This window comes from Mchenga conophoros, linkage group LG11, assembly GCF_057382185.1.
Source record: "Mchenga conophoros isolate Kocher_MC1m ecotype Shallow Benthic linkage group LG11, M_conophoros_male_GT1.1, whole genome shotgun sequence".
Lineage (NCBI taxonomy): Eukaryota > Metazoa > Chordata > Actinopteri > Cichliformes > Cichlidae > Mchenga > Mchenga conophoros.
The window spans coordinates 30,973,744-30,997,024 of NC_140536.1; the positions used below are offsets into that span (position 1 = coordinate 30,973,744).

The window sequence follows — 23,281 nt, forward strand, 5'->3', positions numbered from 1 at the left end:
AGAAACAGATAATTCGCAAGACTTGTTTTAGTCCCACAATTAAACAGCTTTAATGGAGCCAAAAGATGAATCTTATTAAAATCCCGTTCATTATCCAGTGCTGTTAGACTTACGGGAGGTCTTGGAGGCTAGCACAGTAACCTTGGCTCCTGACAGAAGCTGGAAAGCCAAACTATTCCCATCCTTATCTTCTGATTTTGCTGAAAACTCTGCAGAGAGAGACAGAAAGACAAAAAACTATGAGATGAGACAGATAGGACAGGCTATCGTGATATAGGACGCCAACAAAGGAGAACAAGATACAGTCGCATGTACAAACACAAAATAAGCTTACACAAATCTCTATTCACACAAAAAGCACACACTCAGTATGAACACTATATGTGTGTGTTTAGACGTCAGAGCTGCTGACTGTGGCCGATTGTTAGATAACTGGGAAGCAGAACAGACGTTCCCAGAGCTCAGACCTACACACACACGGAATCACAAATAAACACGCATAAACAGACTCGTATAAATACACAACCACACACCGATACATAACCGTTGATTATTCATATAAATGTATACACATTCGCACAGCTACACATCTCTCATTGCCTTCACTAGCTTTCCATTCATGCTTAAATCATCTGGTTTTGTGTAAAACACTTAGGTAGCCACGTCATTGATTATTGGCTATTACGAATCATTAACTGTAAGATGTAGTCAATTCAGAAGAACTAAACAGACACACACACGGTAAAGTGTGCATGAAAAAAATTGTTGACATTTTACTGATTTGTGCTTTATATAGTATTCGTTCCCTATTTATAACTTATACCTAGAGCTAAGCTTTTGGTGTGGGTTTACGTTTCAACGTGTGCACAAGCCAACCAGTTGCAATAAGTGGACAACCCACTTTAAACAAATGCACATTAATACTGCATACCGATCTCCACAGACAATGACTTAAACAGAACAGCGCACTTTGGTTTCTGGAAATCTGTGATTCAAATACAGAACCTTAATTGTTTGGGAAACAGAGCGCCACCAGCACATCATTGTCAAGTGTTTTCATACAGAGTGAGTGTGCTATTACCTCGGAAGATGGAGCTGAGGTCAACTGGTGGCTGGTTGGTGTCCACAGTTATCTTAAACTTGGTGGCTTTGGGTGGAGGACAAGCGACACACACCAATGATGGAGGAAGATTGAACCTGGACTGGAGGACCTTGGGAACTCCTGCAAATAAGAACCATCACTATAGTCAGAAAAGATTCTTAAAAAGGTAGACTATTTATTACTATTATTTTTATTAATAAAGTAATTCTGCATTGCTCATCTTAAAATCTTAAATCGAGTTTCCCTCCTCCTGTTGCTCCTTTCCAGAAATAAAACCTTAACGTTAGAGACTAGTCCTTCAATTTATACCCCCCCCCACACACACACACACACCGCAGTGACTCAAACGAGGCCTCGATATCGCAGTTAACATTTGTTCACACAGTCAACAGTTCAGGTATTCCTATTGCATGAGCATCTGAGAGCTAGGAGAACGAGAGACTCGACATCAACGCCAAGTGTGGAGGTGAGTTTGTCAAAGATCAGAAAGGGAAGTTTTGAAAAAGATGGTGGGGACTGACTGACAAGAAAAAAGAAAAAGGAAGTGAGGAGGCGAGTTAAGGCCAACTACAACTATGTTCAGAGTGTATGGAGTGCTGAGCTTGGCAGAAATGTACACTTAGCTAGAATAACAGTGCGAGGGAAAGGAGCGATGGAGGAAAACAGTTGTTAGGAAGAGATGGAGCGAAGTAACCAGAGGAGAGGAGGTGAGCTAATGACAGGAGAGTTGAGCAGAAAAACAAGTGGAAATAAACCAACATGTGAGAGAGAGAGAGACTGAAAGGAAAATAATATGAGAAGGGACGGTTTAATTAGGGAAAGTTCCAGGTTATTACAGATAGTAATAATTACCCACAACTACTGTGCACCTTTTCCTCCCAGACAAGCAATTATTATGTGATTATGTGAATAATTCAATTTGGTTTGAATGTATGCACTGAGGCCTAGAGAGAAAAAGCAAAGAGGCAAAGCCAAGGAAAACAGTAGAAAACAGGGGAAAAGGAAGATGGAGAGAGAGAGAAAAAGTTCAAAGTTTTAAAGAGCAAGACGGACTGAGGCCTGCTTTCTTCTTTCCTCACTCAGCTAAATTCTCAATGACCCTTCGTTCTGGATGGCTGGATAGTTAAACAACACATCACTTCCAACAAACACAACAAAGAGGGTTAGATATACATGTTGTCAAAGTGAATATGCTGCAGATTTACTAAATATAAAAATCAATCTAAACGCAAACTATTCTCAGCGCTGTTAAGTAATGTTACCGGTCATGACACGCCGATCCATTTTTCACTTTATCGTCCAGCTGACTGTTCAGTTCCTGCCTTTGAACATGATCGCCTTAACACAGAAAATATCCAATTCGGATCTCCAAGAAAATACAATTTCACGTTTTGACTCTATAAAAAAACAATTTGATCTTTTTTTATGTGCTTTTGCATTCAAGCTCATTTAATAAACATCATAAATTTTTTAAATATATAACAGATGACCAATGTGTTTTAAAGTAACATTGATGATAATCAGGGCAGACATGATGTGCGCTGTGATGGATTGGCTGACTCAGGCAAGTTTCAAGTGTTTCCAAGTTGAATTTCACAACATACTGAAATGAATGAAAGCACTGGCTGCACGAAAGGAAGGAAGGAAAAACATTAAAAAATCAAAAACACCAAGGTATCAAGTAAAGGTCGTTATAGCTTTGGAAAATGATCCCTACTAAGGTAAAGTTTATAGGATATATAGTGAATGGTGAATGCAGCCACTTAAATCCTTTTATTATGTGTTCTGATGGTATTTTTTTTACCCTCATGGTCCTTCCCTACTAAGGTAATAATAGGGGATGTTTTATGTTTAAAACACAATTCAAACACTGTTTGCTTAGTCAGGCTGGTTTTGTTGATCTTACCATTTAAACAAGAAACTCTAAAGAAATGCTAAGATGGAATTGGAAAGCAAGAGGAGGAAATATAAACACATAATAAAAGTTACAAGTAGGGAAAAATGACAAAGAAAGGACAAAGAGATGGAAACAAATTAGAGGAAAATAATGCTGACAAAGTAACAAAGAGAAAAAAAGAGTTGAACATGGAGAAGAAAGGACGGTGAGACAGACAGGGAAGAATGAATTGGACTAATAGGAGGTGGCATAGGTGTGTGCACACTTATCGCCAACTTCATACAGTGTTATGAAGCTGTGTTTGCCCCCTTCTTGAATCCTTTTTGCATATTTGTCACACTTACATGTTTTAATCAAAAAATTTAAATATTAGACAAAGATACGTTGACTAAAAACAAAGTGAGTTTTTTTAAATTATGATTTTATTTATTAAAAGAAACAAGCTACCCAAACATACGTCACCCCGTGAGAAAAAGTGATTGCCCCCTAAACTTAATAACTGGTTGTGCCAACCTTGGCAGCAAGAACTGCAATTGGCAACAAAGACTGCAATCAAGCATTTGTGATAACTGGCAATAAGTCTTTCGCAGCGCTAGAGAGGAATTTTGGCCCACTCTTCTTTGCAGAATTGTTTTAACTTAGCCACACTGGAGAGTTTCTGAGCATGAATGGTCTGTTTAAGGTCATGCCAAACCATCTCAATTGAATTTAAGTCTGGACTTTGACTAGGCCACTCCAAAATCTTTGTTTTGTATTTTTGAATCATTCAGAGTTAGAATTGCTGGTGTATGTGGGATTATTGTCTTGGTGCATGTCCCAAGTGCTCTTAAGCTTCAGGGTATGAACTGATGGCTGCACATTCTCCTTCTAGTAGAGAGGAGAAGTCATGGCACCATCAATTACAACAAGTCGTCCAGGTCCTAAAGTAGCAAAGCAGCCCCAGACCATAGTATTATCATGTTGGCATGATGTTCCACAGAAGTTTTTCCCAAAAGTCTTGGGGATCATCAAGATCATTTTTGTAAGATAAGCCTTTGTGTTCTTTTTCATCAGCAGTCTTTTTTGCCTTGGAGCACTCCCATTTTTGCCCAGTCCCTTTCTTATCGTTGCGTCATTAAAACTGACCTTAACTGATCAAAGAGAGGCCTGCAGTTCTTTAGATTTTATTCTGGGTTTTTTGTTATCTACTGGATGAGACGTCAATGCACTCTAATTTTTAGGCCAGCCATTCCTGGGAAGGTTCACCACTGTTCCAACTTCTCTGACCCTGATTCACTGCAGTCCCAAAGCCAATCTATCTACATAATGCCACAATCTAAAGACAGATGTCTTTAGACCTCAGGAAGGTTTCTCTCCTTAATAAATAAATTCATTTATTCATTCTCCACCAGAGTACATCCTGGAGAGATCGCCAGACCACCATTCACACTGACATCTATGGCCAATTTTAAATTATGAATCAAGCTAACCCCACTAAATGCACGTCTTTGGACTGTAGGAGAAAACTGGAGTTCCCACACAGGCACCATGTGGCCCAGGTTATTTTTGTCTAAAATTTAAACTCGGTTGATTATCACAAAAAAATCTGGAAAACAAACAAACGAGAAATGAGGAAAATACTTCTGGTCACCTCCAGTCCAGAGTTTTATGCATGGAGACACAGTTAGTGTGTCTGTGCTTGTGTCTGTGTTGCTGTATTCATTACTACAATTGAACAAGGCCAAAATGTATTTAAAAAAAAAAAAAAAATCCCCATACATAACCTGTTTCTCTTGAGGCTGTCTCAAAAAACAAATAAATCCCCATAGACTCAAGGTAAAGTGTCCAGATGAACAGGATTAAAAGGCATGTCTATAGTCTGGTACAAATGAACAGTTTCTCTTAGTTCTTAACAATTGTATTAAACTCATCCAAGTAGATTCTGCCACAGGCAGCTGTAGAACGGTGTAGCTGCTAGACCTCACTGACCTGGACCTCTCAACATTATACGTGATGTTGGTGCACTTTGGGGTAATATATTCACATACATGAGTTCTACACAGTCCTAATTATTTATTTTTACTGCATATTATTTATATTTGTTTATATTATTTATTTTTTTCATTTTATTATATTCGTTTTTTACAATAACCCCAGGGATGACTAAAAACAATTATCAAAGAAATGCATACATGATCTTTAACTAACATTGAGATCAGTGATTTTGACTGTTTTATTTCAAAAATGACTTGGAATATGAAACATACTTTTTCATCATCAAGATTTTAGACTAATTAGATGAGGTTAAACTGCATAAAGTGATTAAAAAGGTGAAAAAGCAAAGAAAGAAAGGACCTGATAAGATGATAACAACTCCGATGTTAAAGAGTTACAAGAGGCAAGAAATGTTGTGTGGTCTCAGACACACAATGTTCATCTATCAATGCTTTCTAAATGCAGATAAATGATACATGTTTTTGTAGATGCATATCATAACTATTTTAAAATAACTCAAATACAGAATATCTCTGCTAAAGTTGCACTCTGAGACACGCAAAGTAAATGTTTAATATTGTAGTTTGTTATTTTTTTCTCTGTTTTAGTCAGTTTGTATGTTGAGAAGGACGTCAGCAGAAAGAAAAACAGCAAATTGTTCAAATTGTTGTTGTTTGAGGAAATGCTTCAATTCAGAAACTGGAACTGAGGCCTGCAGTAAGACTATAGCCAAAGAATAAGTGGCTAAACACAATTTCTCAGCTACAGTAAACTGAGGTTTCCCTGTTTTTCTTACAGATTCTTTAATCCATCCACTGCCTCTCCTGAGTCTTCTGTAAGCTGTTGATGTTTTGGGGATGTATAAATTGAAAAAAAGTGTAGGTGCATTTGAATCTACAAATCACACATTGTGACCTCTAACCCCTTAACTTCCTTTACAATAACTTATAACTCCCCTTAACTTCCTGTTTTTGCTCCTAGCAAAAACAGGTGGGGTTGGGAAGTGAGATAGAGGAAATAAAGCCATAAATAATAATAATAATAATAATAATAATAATAATAATAATAATAATAATAATGGATACTTTATTGATCCCCATGGGGAAATTACTTGTTTTTCTCTGCATTTGACCCATTCACTCAGTGAAGCAGTGGGCAGCCCACTAAGCAGGCGCCCGAGGAGCAGTGTGTAGGGACGGTACCTTGCTCAGGGGTACCTCAGGGTAGCCGTTAAGTGGATTCAAACCGCCGACCTTCCGATCATGGGGCGACCACTTTACCTACTGAGCTATCCCTAGTCATTTCTATTAACAAATGTTAAATACTTAAAGTCACAATGTACTGTAATTGAATGGAAGTGTACTTCCATCGCACTGTAATATGAGAAGACTGATTCCAACAGATGTATCTTTGCGGCACAGTATGTCAGAGACAGAGGGGGGAGAAGGAAGGGGAAAGGAGAGAGAGAGAGACCACAGAGTTTATTTAAGAAGGAGACCACTGCACAGTATCAGGTTCTTACTACAGCAGTGGTGATGTCACTCGTGTGTTTGTGTCTATATACATTCAGAGATGTGTTTGCATGTCAATTGACTCTGCATTTCATGCACATATCCTCTTGCCTTACTTGTGTGTGGACCCAAGCAAAACAATAAAAGTTAAAAAAAATAATAATCACCGCACAGTCTGGTCTTCAATAAATCATGTGCACATGCTACAACTAACCTGCACTACACGTTGGCATTAAATATCCAGGTGAGTTCCTCCGCCTCTCTTATAGTGTATTAGTAATCTGGCATTTATGCTCTGCATAAATCTATACACTGTTATTTAACAAGGCGTGATGGTTTAAACAATCCTAAAAATTTTGTTTCCCAAAGCTACGGTCCAGTTTGTACTGAATACAACAATTATCTAGGGCTACCCATGACTCGGGACAGGAGATCCAGTGGATCAACCCTGATGGTAGGGCTGCTGTTTTGTAGTTCATCATATTCAAAGGTGTTTTGTGTAGAATTCTAGCTAGCATACTAGAGTTTCACTTATGTCCTACATATTTTAAATCAACTGACAACAAGTTCTCACAGGCCTGTCAGAGGGACTCCCATAACCCTACACCAATATTTCCTCTCATAACCAACAGGTAAACTAAATTCTTTAATTAATTAGATTTTTTTCCCTAATTACTAGATTAAATAGTGCTCCTGAAAAAACATGCATCACTGCCCGAGAATCACTAGTCTAGTGAATAAATATCCTCAAAAAATGGCCATACAAACATGTGTGTGTGTACTGCTGCAGAGCCACTACAGATCATAGGGGTCCAGTTCCGTATCAAAGCACACAAACTCACAAACACAAACAATCTTAAATAAATGCCAGTTGACAACTAGGAGCACTACTGCTGGAGTGCATGTGTGCGCAGCAAGTCAACACACTTTATGCTTGTATGTGTGAGACAGATGATATTTCTGTGTAAACTCAACACAGTTTAAAAGAATAAATGGATGTAAAGGGATATTTACATTTTCTATAAAGCGGGAAAATGTGTGTGTGTATAAGTGTGTTTGTGTATTTGAATTAGAGTATGTGTGTGTATAGACTCTTGCCAAGTATATCACATAACAGGAACATAAACAGTAGGCAGCAGGCTCTTCCTGTATATACAGCTCTGAATGTATGTGTGTGTGTGTGTTTGGAAAGTATATGGCGTAGTTTTGATAATCTTTACGTTTCAGTAAGTGTAGAAGTGTACATGAATATACAAGGGTGTGATCTCAGTAGAACATATATATTTAAATTTATTTATGTGTATATCTAGAGTACATGTTTTAATAAAAGACTGTGTTTCTACTTGCTCTAGTCTACGAAGCTCTACGAATAAAGCACTTACCTTTAGGGTTAAGCTCTGCAGAAATGAAAAGGAAAGAGTTAAATGTTATAATATGAAAGGTGAAGGAATGAAAAAACAGAAAGAATTAAGTGTTATCAGTTCTCCCATCTAGTTTTATTTGGTCGGACCAGTAACAAAGAACTGGAAGAACTGGCAAGGGAATTCCCTGAGAAAACCTCCATCTTCCTTCATATGGAAATAGACAGACCTAAAAAAATTCCTCTCAAGTGTTTGGTTTGCCTTCCCACACAACTGGAAAGTACAGCTGGAGGAAAAGGCAGCCATCTGACTCAGCCATACCGATCGTGAATATGATAAGATGTCCAAATCGAAAATTAAATAGTCTATCGTCATGAGGTTTGTGTGGAAATCGGGCTGACGGGATCAACAGAAAGAGACGTCTCTTCTTATAACCTGATCAGTATTAACTCATTTAGAAGAAGAAAACTGTGGAAGGCCTAAGTAGAACCAGAAGGAGCATTCAATTATGATGCAGCGAAACAGTTTTGGTTGATAGTCTTAACCTTCAAATGAAAATATATGAAGGATTTGTGTGTGTGTGTGTGTGTGTGTGTGTGTGTGTGTGTGTGTGTGTGTTCCTTGTGGTGATAAAAAAAAAAATTACTTTGTTTTGTGTCTGTCTGTTTATGTGAAGGAAGTCAGGGTTGAAAAAGCAGCACAAAAATATTTGTGATAAGACAGCATCTCTTCTCTGTGCTCCTCAGTGCTATATTTTTCCAGCTGCCCTGGGATTTAAAAAGTCAGCGTGCTGCTCCTCTAACCTTTAGTTCACAGCAACAGAAGTCTGGCAGATTAAACTATGATATGATTGGTTGAAGAGGATTTCCTGCGAAGGTGAATGAGAAGCAGATGGCAGGTTGCAAGCCAATGAAAAGGCAGCGAGGTGCTGAGTCAAAAGGTTCACGTCTTATTAAACCTGATGAAAGTCGCGCTTCCTATGGCTGCCTCTCCTTCCTGTAATAACTCTGCCTCCATCGCTCCCTCTCGTCATAACTCTGCCACTTCTTTAAGAAGCAAGATTTTTTACAGTTTAAAGAGTTTGTATTTCAAAGATATAATTTCATGCCAAGTGCGCAGGATATATACTGTTAACAATACAGGGTACCTAACAATATATTTAGCTGGGTCTGAATCAATTCAATTCAAGTTTATCTATATAGCGCCAAATCACAACTAATGATCAGTTGAACTAATGTCTAGTTGGTAATATTTCCTATGTTTTATTTATTTATTCAATTTTATGCAAAATAAATAAAGAAATGCAGAGGTAGCTCTTACTTTTAAAAGTTTAAATTGTCTTATTAAACAATCATCATCACCATTTGCACATACCGACTTCACGTGCTTTCGTATATATGCACAAACATAGCCAAATACAACACAAGAGACTGGAGTTTGATCCATTTCCTGACAATATTATAGTTTTGCTTTAACTACCTATTTGTTTTTGTTAAAAGTGCATGGTTTTCCTGGCTCTAAAATGTGCCTTTAAGTTTCTTCTCACAGCTGCTTGAGGTTCTTTGACTTGAAAACATAGCTATGGGTCACAATATTACCGCACCCAAATTATTACCACAATTGTTTCCTGGTAATAAGACAGTCTACAATACTCCTACATACATAAAGTTTCTTTCAGTTCTCAGCAGTAATGTTGCTGCAAGCATATTGGTCCTCTGTCCTGACTCACTGATAATGTAGCTCTGCTATACGGAGCATCATTCAAAAAAAAAGAAACATCGACGCTATTGGCAGTTTGATGGCTAATCTACCTGAAATGCAGGATCAGCCGCATACCTACAAAATCCCATAATGTCTTCATATTGAGCAGTATTATCTAATCCTGAAATGCTAAGTCCAGTAATTACTTTGTCTGGGGCTCAGATTACTACTCTACACTGCCAACGAAAAGAAAGAAAAACCATAACGGGGAGGGAAGAAAAAGGAAGAAAAAGACTGGATAAAACAACACAAAAATGGACGAGAGAGAAAGAAAAGTGAGAAGGACCTAAAAGCACCCATTACATTTTTTAAATGTAAAAGACATGTCAAATGGAGCGAGGAGGCTCACATAGCAAAAACCCACGCACACACATACACATGCGTGGATGGATACACACACACAGTAGTGTGTGTAGCTGCTTCTGGCCAGCTGCCAGGCAATGGTCAATCAGTCTTCGGTTTTCAAAAATCTCCTTCAAGTGAAACTCTGGATCCATTAGCTGCTGCGGTAGAATTAGAAAAGTTTAATGTTTCACGGCTGTAAGCCTTTATTATATCAATAATAGCCGAAGAAGCTGAGAAGGTGTTCTTTTTATAATTAATTACAGAGCTCAGAACTGTTTTCATTCTTTTTAAGAGTTTTGGAAATAAAATCTTTTTACTTTCGAAAAATCCATTCTCCACTTTGTAACATCCCTTTCGCGCACAAACCAATGTTTTTATTTGTTTGTTTGTTTTTGTTTGTTTTTTTTCCTTAGATTAACAAGAAAGTACAACATCAGGATTATATTTTCCTCCATCAGTTCACAACTGCGGGCTCGTGGACTGAGAACATAACAGAGGAGCATCTTTGTAAGGCGCTACTTTTCCCACAGGAGATTCACTGTTTGAATCCATGTTCCACAGTGCTGCAGTGTCCATGAACAAAGCACAATGGACAATAAAAGGTTATTATTCTTGTTTTTCTTCTGTCTGCACTGATATATGAGGGCTTCTCATTGAACAGTCTTTGCCTTTTCTGTGGTAGCAAGAGGAAAAAGCTTTTAATATGCCATGAGTGTCTGCTGCCAGCAAAAATTCTGAATAAATGCGAAACTGAAAACTCATGAGGGGTTCAAGATGCCATCCATGAATTAGTTTGTAAAAAAGTCTGAAATTCAATGCCAAATAAACATCCAAGTAGGAAGCACAAATCAGCTAACGGAAATCAATAAGTTCAATGATGCTCATTTAGGGTTTTCGCTAAAACTGATTTTTCAGGTCTACTGACAATAAAAATTAAAAAAAATTTAAAAAAAAAATTTAGAACAAAATAAAGAATATCTAATATGCATACTGTCCAAACACACACATTTAATTAATAGATGCAATTCATCTCTGAACACTCTACAATTGCATGCAAAATATTTGAAAACTAGCAAAACTATAATCCAGGAAAAAAATATTTTGCATGCAATCTAAATTTTCAATAAAAAATGCTTTAAAAGTGCAGATGAGGTTTTGCCCTTTCTAAAACGAGAAATCATCAAGATTAATTTTTTCTTCTTTTTATATTAACTCATACATAAAATACATTTTGGCCACAAATAACTGGTAAGTGCATAGATTTCTGTCAGCAAAGTAACACTGAGTCACTGCCTTATCCACACGTTGACCAAACACAGCTATGTGCACAGTCCCCCTCAAAGACATATTTTGAGCCAGGAAAAACTCTGCCATCTAAGGTCCTTTCAGATAAACTAAATCCAGCTCTATCAAGTTTTTCAATTCCTCCAAATATCCCCTTAGTGGAACAGAAATACAGAGTAGAAATCTCAAAGAAGCTTAACCCTGAAAACCTGTTTTTGTATAAGGTTAATAAAAAAGTTAAATTAAGGGTTATTAGGATATGCTGTATGCATTAAAATACTAATAAAAATACAACAACAGACAAATATGGTTCTGTACATATCACATGATCTTGCAGCTCATGAGAAAATATTAATTTGCTTTTTTTTTTTTAAATCTCAAGTTATCCTGTAAAAAAAAAACCTACATTACTTGTTTCCTGGCCTGTGGCCTTGCATTCCTCCAAATCTGTTACTAAGCTGTTGTAATACAGAGCACGCTAACAAAGAGAGTTTAGAACATGATCCGCTTGGCAGACGTAGCAACCAACATCAGCATCAGCTGGCTTAACAAAAGTTCCTTACAAATGGATTTCAGGCCTGGTAGTCAAAAGAGGAGTGACCCAACAAAAATACTGCATTGTCCTGGAGACATCAACATATGGAGATGCTGGTCATTCTGGCAAGTTCAGTAAAACAGAAGAAAACAATAAAGGCTGCCAACTAGCTTCCTAGGTTTCCACACGAATTGGCCTAGCAACCAGTGAATCACGGCTGGCTGGGTTTTATGGAAAGTATCCGCACAGTCACAATGTATCTTTGCCTGTTCAGATGAAAATGGCCACTATACTGTTAGCTTGTGTACGAGCTAACAGTATACTGTAAACGCCAACTTGACCACCTGATCCTTCTCAAGTGTGTTTGTGCAGAGCTCTCTCTCAAAGTATTAAGAAAATCAAAGAGGGCCACTAATGAAATTCTTTCTAGATTGTAACAACTCCTGACACCGTCAAGCCTCCTTTGAAGGGCTTAAGAAGTCAGCAGTCTTCTTAAATGTCAGAGCCTTTGTAGGGCTTAAAGAAGGGCACAGTAGCCCCAGGGTGGGATGGTGTTATATAAGTGGGTGGTGTGAAGGCATAATCATCACCCCTGGGTGGGAATGAGGAAAGAAGGAAAGCAACAGAAACAAAGTGATGCATTCCTCCCAAGCCAAGACAGCGTTTAGAGGATGAGAGAGGATGAGATAGGATGAGGCACTGCTGGAGATTAACACACAACCATGGAGTTACAAGGAATGGACTGGTCATTGTTAAAAGATACACTGACAAAGACACAAACAGCAGTGTCTCACGTTGAATGTTTTTAATCAAACCTGTCAGGACATCGGTTTCATTTTTATTTGCATGTATGTGACCAGTGTTACACTTGTCTACAGGCCACTACGCTGAAGCTTATTCGGCAGCGCTGCACCGATTTGCCCTTCTTTCTGATCAGCGAGACAGAGTTTTTTCAACGGGGCAGAGCCGAAGTAGGCCTGAATGCGGCATGACTGCTGTGTGTACTTATGAATCATTTTCATATAAATGCATCCACCTGCATTGTCATCACAGCTCCAGCAAAAATAAAGTTTTACTCACGAATAAAGTACAAGCTGTGATAAATGTAGTCATTTACTAAAAATCTAAAGTAGTTCTGGTGACTCACAGATTAAATCGCACCTGGTCATATATCAAAACTGAATGAGTGATTTTTTTTTTTTTTTTAAATAAATCCTGGAATCTTTGTTGAGAAATATTCTGATTCAGTAATGGCAGTGCTGTCTACTAATCTACTACCCAGATCAGTTTTGAGGTCCACATTCCCCTCAACACCGCCAACTCTAATTTACATTACATGGCCAAAGGGGAAGTTTTTTAAGATTTTAGGTAAAGCTTCTTCGTTCCATTCCCAGGAAATCTTAATGATCCCTGATTTCAGTCCAACACTTGTTGGACTAATGCTCTTGTATATGAATGGGAACAAGTCCTGCAGCCAGGTTTTAATATTTGGCAGACAGTGGTTGTAATGCATAAGTGTCCTCATAGGTTTGACCATGCAGTGAGAATAAGCTTAATTTACTCCCCTGCTTTTCCTTCCTCATTCTAACAAAGATTGCCTTCTTTTAGTTTATACCTAGGGCTTCTGTAGTTCCCATTTTCCTCTGCTTTTGTCGTCCTCCTCCTTCCCATCCTTTCTCTCAACAATGTTTACCCTCCCTGTTTCTCTTTCTCCGTTCCATTTAAACGTAACTTGTGTGTACCTCATTCATGGTCCCCATCCTGTTATTCATCTGTCTTCATCCTCTAACCAGCAGTAAACTTTTTCTAATTCTACTTACAGTCCACTGGCTCTCTTTCCAAACCCAAGATCAGCTCCCAACATATTCTCCCCAAGCTGCTTGGCTACTAAGATCTGCTGAACTACTCCAGACTCCGTATTTTCAGCTATTTTTAGCAGCACAATAAAGTTTAACAAAAAAGAAACACTTCCCAATATTTCCAGACATTTCACGTTAAATGTGCTTCTGGGGCGGAGAGACTGTTCCACCAACAGAGGCCTGCCAAAGCAAATTCAATCCAAGGGAAACAATAGCAAGAAAACAGGGGTTTTTTTCATGACCTGATTTCTGAACAAATATTCAAATAAATCTTTTTTTTTTTTCTAGGAGGCCCGTGACATTTGAAATAAAGAGTGGTTTTGTTGGTTTGCAAGGGGGAAAGTAATATCTTCCAAAAATATTGCCGGGCCTAGAAACAGATGCCTGGAGGCAGCAGGGGGATGAACTGGGCTTGTCTGGAAAGTGCCCAGATGTCATTACCTCAAGTCAGCACACTGTTAGCAGCTGGTGTTCAACACTGTCACACAACACTGGAAGTGATGTTATAGACCAGAATGCTTCTAACGGCAATGCTGGAACAGACTGATAGATTTAACTCCATCGCAGGAAAGCAGAGCGAAAAGCCAAGTAGGAATAACATCACGCTTGGCTTTTCACTCTGTTTGCAAATTTATGCTACTCTTTGTTAGCTAGTGTTAAGTCATTGTCCAATTTCTGTTAACTTCTGCCTCTGTGAGCTTGTGAGGGTCCACTTGGGTCTGAGAAAGTAAATTTTGTCATCAGACAGTGAACAAGGCTCTATGATAGAGCCCGACCAATCAGGGATTTTTAAAAGATTTAAAATACTGATGAAGTGGACTTTATTTACCAGGATAATATGTCAAAGCAGTTTAAAAATAAACAAATTTTATTGTTACAAATTGTGGATTACTCTTGTCTTCTTGCTACCACTTGGACCCATCTGCAATACTACTCTATCTATTTAAATGAATTCAACAACATGTAATAATTAGGATAATTGTGTTGTATTCTGTGAAATTGTAAGTTTTAGGTTAAATTAAACATGTCCATTCAGAAAATTTGTCACATGGTTTGGTTTGGGTTTTTTTACCTGTCGGCGAGCTGTAGGACACAGTGATGTCTCCGGTGAGGTCAGCAGGGGGGTAGTGGCCATTGAGAAACGCTGAAAACACCACGACTTTGGATGAACCAACACCTGAAAGCAAAGCACAAACACGTCGCCATTAACACATGCTGTCCTGTTGTCCCTTGCTTACACTATTTATGCATTTAGTCCCTATAATCACAGAAAGTGTGAGAATAGTCCACGATTTTCTGTACATCTAAAAAGGTTTAAACAATAATCCTAATAATATTATCTTTGTTACTTTGATTCTGGCTTGAGCGCTAATATTATTCCTTAGCAAGGATGTAATCTAATAAAAAGGCGCTTCAGAAGTAAATACTGGATGCACTGTAGCTTGAGCCGCACCGTGGACAAAAAGTTTAAATATCTTGACCTTTCTGCTTCAATTTTGAGTCTCACACAATTTGCTATGAAAGTGCCGTAATAACTCACTGGAGTTTCCCTTCAGCTAATTTGTGTTATTACAAATGTCAATGTAATTTTGAGTAAAACTTTCTTACTTTTGGAACAGAAGTACCGATTTTATTCCAGCACTCTTTAAAAGAAAGACATTGAATGATGAATGAGGAAACGGGGTAGTCAATGAAACGCACACACAAAGTGTAAGTGTCAGCTTTTTCAAGATACGTACAGAACAGGACGGAGTACGGTTAATACAAACCAGACCCTTTAATGTGAATACACACACACACACACACACACACACACACGCAGTTTGAACCTCACCATGGAAGGTGACTTATATTATTAACCAGATTTTTTAAAACTGTGAGCACATGCATACACACAACACAAACTAATTATATAAGCATGAGGCAGAGGTGATGACTTGTAGCTTCCTTTTGAATACCCTAAATCCAGAGAGAGCAGGATAAAGGGAAAAAAAAAAAAAAAACAAAGGCAGAGAGCGCAAATAAGCTGGAGAGAAAAAGCAGGGCTCAAATATAGATGGAGAGGAAAGGATACATTACAGCTAATGGCTCCATGCAGCAGAACACACACACACACACATATATATGCACACACAGGGCGGTGAGATGGTGTAATGGGCCGTGATGTTTCTGAGCTCACTCCGTTACAGGTGACTGAATCCCAAGTATGTGTGTATGTGTCCTAATGGAAGCGCAACTTACAGGCATTCTGCAGGTAATGAATGACGGCGAGGAGACGTTGTGCCAAAAGTTTGAGACTATGTCACTGTGTGTTTCAAAATATAACTCAGAACTGTATAAACTCTCATTGAACACGTTTAGCAGGTGTGCGCACACGCAGCCGTAAGCGAAACGAGACCGCTCCAGCTGAGGATAGACAGAGAAGGAGGGAGCAAGATGGATGAGAGGAGATGAAAGGCGAGATGGCGACACCCACTCGCCGACTGACAGAAGAGAAGATAAACGATAAAAAGCAGAGAGAGAGACTTTCTCCGCACTCTTCAGATGTACTGACAGCATGACCTCCTCTCTCAGCTGATCTCATCCTTCTCCCACACTGCTCTCTTCACTTCTCCCACCAAGCATCCATCTCCTTTTTTCCCCCGCGCTCCTCCCATCTCAGCCTCTTCTGAGAAATGGATCTTCTGTTCGACCTTTTCATCTTTTCTGTGTAACAGCTAGACCCCAGCCACTTTGGGGATTTTTAATATCAGTGGTGACACTAACGATAAGTGTAAAAACTAAAAATCACCAGTAAGACAAAGATCCCTTGAAGGCTACATTGTGCAGAATGGGCTTATTGAGCTGAGTAAGAGATTGGACAGCTGGTACCACTCATGCCTGTATATTAAATATAAAACTTGAACACAGAATCAAAAACCTAAGTTTGTGTGGTTTTCATGGGCTGGAAGTTGAAGAACTTATCACACATTTTAACACACATAACACTTGAAAATGTTGAACTATTCTTTTCTGTTGTGTTATTACAGTTGTGACCTAAAAGTCGGTCATCCCCACATGCTTCAAGGAGTCCATCATTGTTCCTGTCCCGAAGAAACCCCACCCTGCTTCTCTCAATGACTATCGCCCTGTAGCCCTCACCTCAGCAGTGATGAAGTGCTTTGAACGCCTGGTCAGAGACTTCATCATTTCTTCACTACCAGACACACTGGACCCACTACAGTTCGCTTACCGTCCAAATCGTTCCACAGACGATGCCATCTCTCATCTCCTCCACACATCACTCACTCACTTGGACACTAGAAGGGGGAATTATGTTAAAATGCTCTTCATCGACTACAGCTCTGCATTTAATACCATAATTCCCTCCACACTCACCACCAAACTGGAGCACCTGGGACTCAGCTCATCTATGTGTCAGTGGATCTCCAACTTCCTAACAGGCAGACCACAGGCAGTAAGGATGGGTGGACATGTCTCAGCCTCCATCACTCTCAGCACTGGAGCCCCCCAGGGGTGTGTTCTGAGCCCCCTGCTGTACTCTTTATACGCATATGACTGTGTGGCCACTACCAGCTCCACCACCATCATTAAGTTTGCTGACGATAGTGGACTTCAGCACTAAGCAGGAGAGGAACTACCAGACCCCCGTCATCAATGAGTGCCCAGTGGAGAGAGTGGACAGCTTCAAATACCTCGGAGTTCACATCACGCAGGACCTGTCATGGTCCTGTCACATCAACACCGTGGTGAAAAAGGCCCGACAGCGTCTCTACCACCTCAGACGCTTGAGAGACTTCCAACTGCCCTCCAAGGTGCTCAGGAACTTTTACTCGTGCACCATAGAGAGCATCCTGGCGGGAAACATCTTAACCTGGTTCGGGAACAGCACCATGCAGGACAGACGAGCTCTACAGAGGGTTGTGCGATCAGCTGAGCGCACCATCCGCTCCGAGCTCCCTGACCTGCACTCAATCTACAGCAGGCGGTGCTGGACCAAGGCCAGGAAGATCGTGAAGGACCTCAGCCATCCCAACAACAGACTGTTCTCTCTGTTGAGGTCAGGAAAGCGATTCCGCTCCCTGAAGACCAACACAGAGAGACTGAGGAGGAGCTTCTTCCCGCAGGCGATACGGTCTCTCAATCACACCACCACACAGTACTGACCCACACATATGGTTATTACACACACACTGGACATTCTGGACTTTGTTTACATTAATTCAATTAGATGCGTGGTCATCTAATCGAATCACTTCATCACTAAATCACTTTAAGCATATTTGCACTGCACAAGACACTTACAAAGGTGGATTGCACAACACTGGACATTATATTTCTTCATTTCCATTTAATACTTGTACAGCTGCTGTTATTGTATATATATATTTATATTTCTTCATACATTCTTATATATTTCTATACTTTTTGAAGAAGGACTTGACTTTATGGGTTTTTTCTGATGATCAAGTGCTTATGTGTTGAGTAAATAAAAAGTTTGTAGCAACATATTAATTTTCATAAATGTCAGCACTGTAAAATGTAAATTTCAGACTAAACTGGGCAAGGTAGTTGAGCAAAAGTTTGGCTAGGAACAGACGGAGGTTCGGATAGATGTGGACTCCACAGCTGAGTGACTGTTATACTTTTTGCTGGATTATGTTATGGATTGGTGCCCAAATCTGTGCAGACAAGATCACACGCTCACAACTGGCAGGCATGTGAGTGTACACACATAGAGTCTTGTATTCACCCTACAATGAGGAGAATTACAAGTAATTTGTCTGGAATGAAACAATGACCATGCTGAGGATTTTACAGACAATATGATTAAATAAAGATTGCAGATGAAACAGTAATGCCATCAGGCTCTAATAAAGTCTCCTCTAGCTTTACTTTTATTCTCTTCCCTTATTTGTGTCTTTCACATCCTTGTTACTACGAGGCTTTCCTCCACCTCAGTGTGTTACCATTCTCTCTAGCTTTCTTTTCACTTCCCTTGGCCCCTCCCTCCCTGTCATTCTGTCTGTCAGCAGAAGGCTTTTAACCCCTGTGCCCTGGAGGTCACACTGGTCAGACTGGTTTAAGTGCTTTAAGTGTTCCCAGGCCCATTTAGACTAACAAACAAGACCAAAAAGACACAAAGTAATCCCTCTTCTTTGCTTTTTTTCCTCTCCTTTCTTTCTCTCAGTTTTCTTTTTCTCACTTCAGTTTGTCATTATATATTCAGGCACATCTGGACAGGTTGTGGGCGTCAAACCTGTGAGCATCAGGTAACGTGTCTGTGTGACCCCAAAGACCAACCCAGTCAGAGGCTTTAGACTGGTTCAAGTGTTCTCAGGCACATTAAACCATTATCAGTGTTGCCAACAAAAAGAGTTGACAAAGCAGACTAAAATCCCCCACTTTACCACCTTTCCTGCTCTGCCCTCGTTTTAACCCGCTTCTTTCTGGACCTTTCTTCACCTCTTATTTCATCCTCACTGACTGTTTTCTTTTTGTCACTTTTTCACTGTGTATTCTCCACCCATCTTCCTCCCACTCATTCTTTCACTAAAAAAAAAAAAGAAAAAAGACTTGATCTCTGTTTTGCTTTAATTATGTGAGCTTACATGTGGGAGTTCATTCTAGGTTCAAAGGGCGCTGTAGCACTGTAGCTATCAGGGTTCAGGTTATAACACTTGACAGATTAGGTTAAACTGACCACTGACTTTAGAACAAGAGGTCAGAAGTCAAGAGGGTGGAGATGAGCTCTATGCCACACAAGCAGATGGGGAAAAGGTGTGTATATTTAACTGCATTTTGATTTCCACTGAGAAATAATATAAAAACAAAATACTGATATTCAAATCTGAGGGATACCTGGCTTGAGTGCAAGTATGAGTGTGGAGTCACAGATGTCACTCTGTAGCAGAAAACACCATCAGTGTGGTGTTAAACATTGACCTTTGACCTATTCAGGTCAGGATTAGGTCACATTACTATGTTGGGTCTGTCCACTTAACCTAATGTCCACTCAGAGATACAAAAATTGTACTCATAGAAGAATTCGCTTCTTTAGACTAAAGCACAATAACATAGGCTTTGATGATGAGGATGACTCTGTTGCAACATGTGTGCAAATGATCTAATATGGATGAAGACAAAAATATAGTGAAAACCTCTTTATGTATCCATTTTTTAATCATTTGTATGATTAGATTCAAAGATGGGCCAGAGCCTACCCCACCTGGCACAGGGTGAGAAGCGGGATCCACCCTGACTGGGTTGCCAGTTCATTACGGTGAAACACAAAAAGACATAACTATTCAAGGTCATAACATTACTTACTGCTAATTCAGAATTACAAATTAATGTCTTTGGACTGTAAGAGGAAGCCAGAGAACCAGGGGAAAACCCACTCAGGTACATTACAGGGACAACATGTAGTCGCCACATAAAAAAGCCCAGCAGACCAACAGGTTTAAACCCAAAACTTTTTTGCTCTATAGCAACGGTGCTAATCACTGCAGCACCGTGGTGCTGCGAAGGATCAAGAAGATTATTAGCAAATTCAGAGACATTTAAAAGACCAGCAGCAGCTGAGACTAACATGTTTTTGAGTGTATTTGTTTCTGTATCAGCAGGCAGACTCAAGCAACTTGAACTGCTTAGATAAAAAGGTGGATCAGCCAGAATAGACCGGCAATGGTGAATATCCATTTAATGGTATTAAAAAAATAAAATATGACAGCATATAAATACAAATGCATCATATTAGAATTGACTGATTTACTGCACTTGAAAAAAATAAACTGCACATGAACATGTACGGTGATAAAAATCAATTTAATGTAATTTGACTGTTCCTAATTTGCAAAAGTCAACACGTTTGAGTTTCACAAGAAACATACCTCACAAAGACAAGCGCTGATCTATGGATGCATCCCAGCTGAACCCTAAAGAAGAGCAGCTGAAATAACTGTAAGCAGTTGTAAAAGTAACAGCTACAGAAAAAGGAAGTGTGCGGGTGTACAAAGACTGCATTAGACCATCAAAACAACTAAAACACATTGATAATTAATGATTTCAAATAAAATACACACAATCAATGCCAAACTATTAAACTACAAAGTTGGCGTGTGTTTAATTTCTAAGTTAGATTAAAATGTTGGACTTCTTCTCTACATTAATACTGTGTTCCACGCTAACCACACAAAAACACATTCTCTCCAAACAGAAAGATTAGCTCCAAAGGTTTTGATTGTATAAGAGTTGTATATATTTACCTTAACTGCAAATATGTTTGTGTATATTATTGTTATTGCACACAACTTCAATAACAAGTTACGTATTATGCATACTTAAATGTTTAGTTGGCACTCTAATTGCAGTCCAGCTAATTGCATGTTCCAGCTGATAAAAGCCATCTCATCACTCCTTTGCAATTTGACATTGACCTTAAAATGAAAATAGCTACAGCCTAAGAGTGAGTCAAATTATAAAAAAATATGATATTATCTGCATATTATTGCATACAGTCAACTACAGAGAAAAGACAATGGACAATAATGAAAGGGATTATGGAAAACAGGGGAAGTAAACCGGAATAACAGGAGGAAGACGGCATTTAAAGTCACTAAAGGGCAAAATGACAAATGAAAGAGAGGAGGAAAGAAAGGAAAAGATGGAAAGGTAGAGAGAGAAGGGAGAGAGCGAGAGTAGGAAGGCGAGAGTGAGAACAAAGGAGGCAGTGTGTGGTGAACAGGGGATTGAGTCGCCATCTGAGACGAATAAAAACTGGAATAACAATAAAAGTCAGAAGGCGCTACCTCCCCTCCTCTTTGCACAACCGGTCCTCATGCATGTTTGTTTGTGCGCGCGCACGCACACATGCATCACCACTGGTCGTTCTTTATTTGCAGTAAAGCACTGTGTGACAAATCTCAGCAAAAAAGTTTGGAAATAAACTTGTGTTGACACTTGCACTTACAGTGAACACACACTCTTGCAAACAAGCGTGGACGCAAACTGAGCTAGAGAATCAAAGACACATGGGGCGGCAGCTAGCACACAAACAGATACGCAACAGCTGTAGCAGGAAAAAAAAAACATACTGTTTCCACGGAGACGAATCCCGTATGCCAAAGATTTGAGAAAGTGCATGCGATGTTTGCATGTTTACATCTGAGCAAAGACAAACCTTGCATGTTGCACTGTAGGGAAATAATAAAGGAGGACACAAAAAAAGAAAAGTGATGAAAGGCAGACACGCGAGGTGTCGTCCCCAACACTGTTATTGTTTTTAGTGTTGCTAGTGTTCCTCAAAATTGCAGCCACATTTTCTTATAACACCTGCTCCTTCGTCACTTGTATTTGTAGCTGTTTTTCCCTCTGGCTTTGTTTCTTTTATGCAAAAATGGTCAAAATGAGTCATGAAAAGAACAAGAGAAAAAAGAGAAGCAGGGGACTTGTACTGTACATAACTGAGAAATAAAGTTCTCTAAAGTTCTAGATGTAGTTGCTAAAACACTAAATAAAATAGACTGGAACTACACGTGCTCATCTTAGATCAGGGGATTTCAGTTTTTAGTTGAATGATGACCATTACGAAAACCTTTGCTCCTTAAAATTGGCTTCATTTTTGCAGTAAAGTCAGGACATCCTCATTGGAGGAAAACAGTTTTTTTACTTTAAGGGCATCTGTACATTTTGTTTTTATTTTATCCCAACAAATCAAAACCAAGTGACACATCTGTCCCGTTAACAAGGGATTGTCAGCAGTTGATGGGAACGGTTAATGTGTATCATGACAGCAGATTTAGAAATGGGATTTAAGAGTCGTTATTTCTGAAATTCAGCTACAGCAACCTTTATTGCTGCACCAGTCTCATCCAAACTTGCTGTTTCTGTGGTTATTTGTTTCTGCTTCTGACATGGGAAGATGACATGGCATTTATTAATCTCGGCAACAAAGCTCTGACTGAAGCTCTGACTAAAAACAGGAGACCAATTTAAAGAGCTGGAAAAAAACCCCAAAAAAACCAGAAACAAAAGCCCCAACTTGGGTGCATTAAGTCCAGAAGTCTAACTCAAAGCTACCTGTTTGTACCTCAACAATAAAGCAGTAAAATTAATTAAACATTTCCGGGTAATAGAAAGTATTTTTTACAGCATTGTATTTTTAATAGTGATAGTCAAAATGATTTATTTCTGTGTACATGGTGCACTGTTTACACCAGGCGCTATTCCATCTACAGCTCAGCAGCCACTTCCCCTGCAATCCATAAAGCAGGGTGCAATTTTCTGGACAAATCACAGAGTAAACTCTGGCTATGTGACTGGGATCCAGCTCCTTTAAGTCATGTCCTGGTATTCATTACAACTCACAAAGCTTCCATTAATCTATTTTTCCTTATTTTCAGGACTTTAACCAATGTAAAGCACTCGCCTTAGGGCCAAATCTGACCACTGAGGGTCAGCAGAAGTGGTTCAGCTCTTGCAGTCCTGATACACGCCAGGCTGGCCCAGAGCAGGCCAGCGAGAGGCAGAGAAGGGAGTTAAGAAAGGAAAAAGAATGACACAAAGTGTATATATATATACACTGTGTGTACATAAGCAAGCAGTGGTGATGGTTAGGGTTAGGGTAAGACTTCAGGAAGTGTAATGTAAG

At 39.2% G+C, this 23,281-nt stretch overlaps 1 protein-coding gene across 4 annotated transcripts in view; it reads right to left on the minus strand.

Annotated features, from left to right (window-relative positions):
• The window catches only part of bbs9 (Bardet-Biedl syndrome 9), a 174,599-nt gene that overhangs the window by 116,691 nt on the left and 34,627 nt on the right, over window positions 1–23,281 (minus strand). For 2 of the 4 annotated variants that reach the window (XM_085292468.1, XM_085292467.1), the window contains exons 14-17: window positions 14,702–14,806; window positions 7,867–7,881; window positions 1,082–1,222; window positions 114–209 (exon numbers count right to left, since the gene is read on the minus strand). In XM_085292468.1, coding sequence (XP_085148594.1) covers window positions 114–209; window positions 1,082–1,222; window positions 7,867–7,881; window positions 14,702–14,806 — 357 coding nt within the window. The remainder of the gene's footprint in view (window positions 1–113; window positions 210–1,081; window positions 1,223–7,866; window positions 7,882–14,701; window positions 14,807–23,281) is intronic. The other 2 variants (XM_085292470.1, XM_085292469.1) reach the window with 1 other exon arrangement.